At 48.9% G+C, this 5905-nt stretch overlaps 3 protein-coding genes across 3 annotated transcripts in view; 1 reads left to right on the forward strand and 2 right to left on the reverse strand.

The window, feature by feature from the left end:
• Positions 1 to 435, forward strand: part of FOXG_16647 (uncharacterized protein) — a gene marked incomplete at its 5' end in the record, with an annotated part of 3083 nt that extends 2648 nt beyond the window's left edge. Inside the window, one exon of the mRNA XM_018396675.1 lies at positions 32 to 435. Coding sequence (XP_018257277.1) covers positions 32 to 319 — 288 coding nt within the window. The 3' untranslated portion in view covers positions 320 to 435. The remainder of the gene's footprint in view (positions 1 to 31) is intronic.
• Positions 436 to 688: 253 nt separating this feature from the next.
• FOXG_22489 (uncharacterized protein) lies at positions 689 to 3139 on the reverse strand (the record flags this gene model as incomplete). Its single annotated transcript, XM_018402893.1, has 1 exon — positions 689 to 3139. One exon carries the CDS (start codon positions 3137 to 3139, stop codon positions 689 to 691), a length of 2451 nt encoding a protein of 816 aa, XP_018257278.1.
• A 684-nt stretch (positions 3140 to 3823) lies between these two features.
• Positions 3824 to 5538, reverse strand: FOXG_16648 (uncharacterized protein; the record flags this gene model as incomplete). The annotated part of the gene is made up of 2 exons (XM_018396676.1): positions 3824 to 3901; positions 4042 to 5538. The coding sequence occupies 2 exons, from the start codon at positions 5536 to 5538 to the stop codon at positions 3824 to 3826; spliced, it is 1575 nt and encodes a 524-aa protein (XP_018257279.1).
• Positions 5539 to 5905: the final 367 nt, after the last annotated feature.

Consider the following 5905-nt stretch of genomic DNA (forward strand, 5'->3'; position numbering starts at 1 on the left):
CTTTGATGTTGCCGATGTCAACTTCCCCCAGTTCATCCAGTTCGCTGGTTATATTCCTTACAACCAGAGTCAGACTTGCGTTATCCTGAGCCAGATTCTCTCCGGCTTCTTTGTCCAGTTCTACCTCCGAAACTACCGACCTCGCATCTTCAGGGACTACTCTTACCTTGTCACTGGTGCTTTTGATGGTGCTAGTCTGACAGTCCTCTTCATCCTCTCTTTCGCCGTGTTTGGAGCTGGTGGTCCAGGACATCCTTTCCCAAGCTGGTGGGGAAACAACGTCAATGGCAATTATGATCTTTGCCCTGTCCCTGAGTAGTCGAGAAGTACTCAAAGTTTTGGGTCCGGTGGTCTGGAAATGTGCCTGGAATTTGCCTGTGCATTGTTTAAACTCGTACTTTAGCCTCTGTACCTTATACCCCAGCTAGCTATTTCGAATCAAATGTTCATTCAAGTACATGTGTCATTTATCGTGAAAGCTTTCTTCTTTGAGATGTTTGGCTTTGAGTCACCCTCGACCGCCAGTTACTGACAAAGTCCCCTGAGGAATAGCCTACGAAAAGTCCCATACGATCTCAGCCCCGGCAATGCTTGCCATTCTCCGACGTCGTGACCTACTGCTGCCATAGCTCCTGTTACTTACCGGTCCTGTCTTGTAAGAGAAATTTGATCGTCGTTCTTGTTCCCATCATTCTCCCTCTGACCGCCTGGCCTTAGCTTCCTCCTGAGTCTCATCCCTTTCCCTCAAAGTGTACCATTCTTCTCTCTTCTCAATGTCAGAATGCTCTTGATACGCCCTATCGATAGCATCGCGAATCTTCTCAGTGAAGACAATCTGCTTCTTGTGCCTCATGAGTACTCCCACGAACTCCTTCCGCGTCTCCTCTCGAGCTCGTGGATACTCTCTGAAAATACTGAGAAACAATTTCTCTGTGATTGAGAGGGATGGCGTATGCGTCAAGACTATATCTAACATCAAAGGTTTGGCACCAAGCATGATCTTTTCAAGGTGGCTTGGTGAGAGCTTAATATCTGAGTCAGACTGCAAAACAAGTGCCAAAATATCCGCCTGATTGCCGGAATATTCAGTCCCCTTTTCGCAAATCCATATCGCGATATCTTGCAACTTTCCGTGAGCTGGACCAAGGCGCTCAAGTAAGAACTTAAGCTGGAGCAACGATGTGGTTGCTTTCAGCATGCCGTCAGTGACCAGAAGTGACGAGTTTCGAGGCCAGATTGACAAGAGAAGCTCAGTATTCTCTTCCGGTTGACCCCACCTTCTGTAAGGCGAGTTCATTGACAATATTTTAATCACGAGACCCTCCGTTACTTCGATGCCGGGCTGATACTCTATAAGCGCTTTCAAGGTCCCGAGATCTGTTTGAGACTCGAGCATATCGGGAGTGATGTGAACTGAAAGCTCGCGAGCCTTGCTAAGACTATTGAAAGCATGCTTTGAGAGGCCAATGTTCAGCATCCTTGGAGTTATTTCCAGTCCCCCACTATGATCAAAAAGAACCTCCAGGTTATCCTGACTTGGCCGTCTCTCTTCGCTGAGGAAACGAATGATAAGATCTTCGGACACTGGCTGTTCTCCTCTCTTGACAAGGAGAAAGGACAGTAAATCACTGGACTCTAACCGAGCTGCAGCTATGATGTCGCTATCTGTGATATCGAGCGTTGTCGAGTGCTGACAAATGAGTCGGGGTATCTTCTGGCTTACACCATAATCGCTACGAGAAGCTGCAGACTGGAGTGCCAGCGTAAGAGCAGTGTCTCCGTTTGCGTCTTTCAAAGCGGGTGAGGCACCGTATTGAAGCAACTGGAGAACAAGTGACTCATCGTTGTACTGACATACCAAGTGTAATGCTGTACCATGAGTTGGATGTACATAGTTGACGTCGACCCCCTTTTCTAGGATCAGTGATATGATGCCCCTGTTGTTTCCCTGTAAAGCTGAAAAGAGGGGAGTCTTGAAGCTTCCAGTAGTTTTATCCAGGCTGGCTCCATGTTCGATCAAAAGCTTAGCGATTTCGAAGCTGCCAATGAAAGAAGCCAGCTGGAGCGGGCTCTCCAGTTCATCTGTTCCATTATCAGCAGTGGCACCGTACTCAAGTAGAATTCGAACAATGTTGGTGCATCTCTGTGTAGTTTGGTAGTCCACCACCTCTGAATTCAGGTTCTTTTGGTGTCTCGTTCCACGTTGCTCCAATTGCTGTTGCAATGGTGATACGCAAGCCCATAGCGTTAGCGTAATTGGGTCTCCCGGCTGAGATGATCTCGCTCGGACGTTTGCGCCTCGTTGTAACAATAGCCGTACAACTTCAAAGTTCAAGTAGTAGCAAGCCACTTGCAACGGGCTATCCTCCTCTTCGTTGCTGCCATCGACACTCATGCCTTGTTGAATCATTCTTCTCACCAGAGGAACAGAACCTGAGGAACATGTGAAGAGAAATCTTTTGGGAGTTGGGAGCACATAGTCAAGTAGAAGATTGAGTGTTCTGTAGTCAGTAGACTTTCCCATTGTGAGTGAGTCCAAGGTTTCGTCGACGATCTCAGATGGATCCACCCCGTCAATGAACAGCTGTTCAAGAAGCGCCTCAACAATGGAAAGATCTCCGTTTCTGCATGCTTCTTGAAGGCTGGAACTGTCGACTTTTGCGCCAGCCGCAATCAGTTCATTGATCATTTGAAGACCTGCATTCCCTCCCACAGCACTCGAAAGAGCACCAGTAGATTTAGAAACATCTGCACAAGATTCAAGAAGCAGTCTTACTATGCGCAAATCTGCTTTTTTAATCGCTGCTAGCAGAGGTGTTCGGCAGTCACAGTCATCGACTTCAATGTTGACGTCAGCGCCTTTCGACAAAAGCATTTCGACGAGGTTGACATAGCCTCCAGAAATAGCAGCATGCAAAGGACTCGCATCTCGAGCCTCTATACTTGCCACATTCGCTTCCTTGTGGCCCCGGACATTGACTAGAGCATTGGATTCTAGTAGCAGCTCTGTCATGGCGTGGTCTCCTTTTTGACAGCTTATGATAAGAGGATGTTGGAGGCGGCCCTCTTCATTATTCAGTGAGGGGTCTGTCTCGAGGAGTAGTCTTGCGATTTCTGTATATCCTTCTTGTAGAGCCATCTGAAGCGTGCTTGATGATACAGCTTCCCTCTCGTTCTCTGACTGTCGTTCCGCTTGGTACTTCAACTTAGAATCTGCGCCATGTTGAAGCAGAAGCTCGACGATGTCGAGGTGACCACCGACAATGGCCGCGCGCAGGGATGTGTGCCAACGACCCTGTATCACATTTGCGTTTGCTCCCTTGTTCAATAGACTCTGGACAATTTGTAGCTGGCCAGTCCGTGCCGCAGCCTGTAGAGGACTCCCGTAGTAGTATCCCGTGGCGTCAATGTCGACTCCTCGAGATAAGAGCAACTCGACAAAAGGAGCTTTGCCCGAGAACACAGGCCCATCTGTAAAACTAGCTCATATCTTGTGTCTTCCAGCTTGCTTGTATCATACTTCTGTAGAAGGAACTCGAGTACCGCTCCTGGTCCTTGTTCGAAGACGTACTCCAAAGACGGGGCCTGTAAAAAGCGGCCGTCTGGGTCAACGATAATGCTATGGAAGGTCTGTCGCTCTCTATCACCTTCAAAGAACGCGAGAACTTTAGCTAGAAGAACCTTGCCTCCATCAAAATAGTCTGGAAGTTGGTGACCACTGTCCAATAGTCTTGTTGTAACCGCCATGGCTTCCATTTCTCTCTGTACTGCTCCCATAAGAGCCGAGTCTCCTTTCCCGGTAAGCTTGACATCTGCTCCAGCTTCAAGCAGCTCTTTTACCACGACATCTGGACAGACTCTCGATGCGTATTGAAGAGGATAAACATCCTTTCCGCCTAGACTGTTCGGATCGGCCCCTAGCTTCAGCAGTGTTTGGATGACTTTCTGCTGCTGAGGCATTGTTTTCTCTCTATAATATCTCGCATAGTAGGGCAGCTCATAGCTGTCAAAAGCGCTCAGGCCGACTTGCAAAGGACTGACAAGACGAGGACCGTCAGTCGACCGTGAACCATCTGCTTCACCAGTGGCAGTTATATGGGTACTGGTAAGGCGAGGCTCGACAGACTGCCTCCAACGTCTCAGATACCTGGGTTTCTCGTCTTCAGGAACGTTGGCGTTGACATCGATACCAAAGTCGGATACGAGATACTCGATGACGTCAGGCTGTCCCTTGCTACAAGCCGCATAGACCATTCGGCGTAGAAGGAGTTCGGAATGAGATTCATTGACCTTTTGAGAAAGGAGAAACCTCAATGTCTCAAGATCCTTTCCAGCAGCGCCTATCAGTGTGTTTTCAGGAATTGAAACGCCTTGTAAATCAGAACTAAGATTAAGCAAGCTCTTGATTACTGAGACGTGACCCTCCTCTGCAGCTTTGTGGAGGCCTTCCAGGAGATCGTTGTATTGCAGTAGTTGCTGGTGTTTGCAACTCATGATAGCCTCCATAACGGCTACATTACCAGAAGTGCAGCATGCCAGAAAGTCTGCCTTCAGAGCATGTGGCTCAATCACCGCGACTTTGTACTTTTCTCCTCCTGGTGGAAGTTTCAGCCTCAACTGGTCAGTTTGTTCTGCCGTGCAGCCAACTTCAGACGCTTTGGCAAGAGTAAGCTGCAAGATATCGTGACGCCCTTGAGGTATGCTCTCTAAAGTTGTGTAGATGCGTTCAATAAAAGGACCCTTCATCCTCGATGCGTGATCGAGTAACATCTTAACGGTGCTCAAGTGTCCGTTGGAGGCAGCTGCCTTGAGAGCAGTACCAACCTCATAATCCCAGAATCCCAAACTTTCCTTTTGCTCCGGTAATACCTTGACAACTGCGTCCTTCCCTCCGGCAGCACTAGCTTCAAGAGGGCGGTTCTTCTGAGAACAGTCCTGGGTATCATCATCGCTACGGAGAAAATCCCCTTGATCATTAGCGAACATCTCCATTCCATCATCAGTCTCGACTCGAGTGATGTTGTCACGGGTATCTGTATCAGCGACATGTTCGGCCGTTATGGCATTCCGCTTGTAAAGGTGCGGCCACAATTTAGAGCGAGGGTGTTTATCCCTTCCAGGAGAAGCCTCCCGATAAAGCGGCCTGTATGGCGAGGGTCGAGCTCTGCTGTACTTGGGACCGGGCGGCTCGTAAAGGAACTTGTAACCTCGTTCCAGGAACAGCATAATGATCTCCTGATGCCCACCTTCAGCAGCGGCATGGAACGCATCTGGAGATGAACCTTCGGCATGGACATTCGCCCCCGCGTCAAGAAGCCTCTCAACAACAAGCTTGTGACCATAGTACGCTGCAGCTTGCAACGCTGTGCCAGAAGACCCCGTTTTCTGGTGAAGATCTGCACCTTCTTCCAGCAGGATCCTGACAATATCTGTGTGACCTTTCACAGCGGCGACATAAAGAGCATTGCCATTCCGCTCCTCTGTGTTGACATTGGCACCACGCTGGAGTAGCTCTTCGACCGTGGATTTGTGGTTCATCAAGCAAGCCGAGCGGAGTGGCGTGCCGAACTGACCTTCGGCTTCGATATCAAGACCTTGTTCCAGGAGATACTTGACGATATCTGTATGGTCATAGAGAGCCGCAATTGCAACCGCATCTTTTGGGAAGATGTCTTTCGCATCAGATGATGTTTTGGATAGCTGGCGTTGTAACACAAACAACTGGCCACCTTTTATCGCCTTGGCCAACCGCATCTTGTTTTTGTCCGGGGTTTCCTTGTCTATAAAGCGCTTGAACTCTGGCCTGAGAAGCTGATCGATGACCCTGATGAAGCCATCTCCGTTGCTATCTGTATGACTTGCTCGTAGTCAAATTCGGAGTCAATAGTAGCATCGTCCTGATGAG

Source organism: Fusarium oxysporum, chromosome 11 (assembly GCF_000149955.1).
Source record: "Fusarium oxysporum f. sp. lycopersici 4287 chromosome 11, whole genome shotgun sequence".
In the NCBI taxonomy this organism is placed as follows: Eukaryota; Fungi; Ascomycota; class Sordariomycetes; order Hypocreales; family Nectriaceae; genus Fusarium; species Fusarium oxysporum.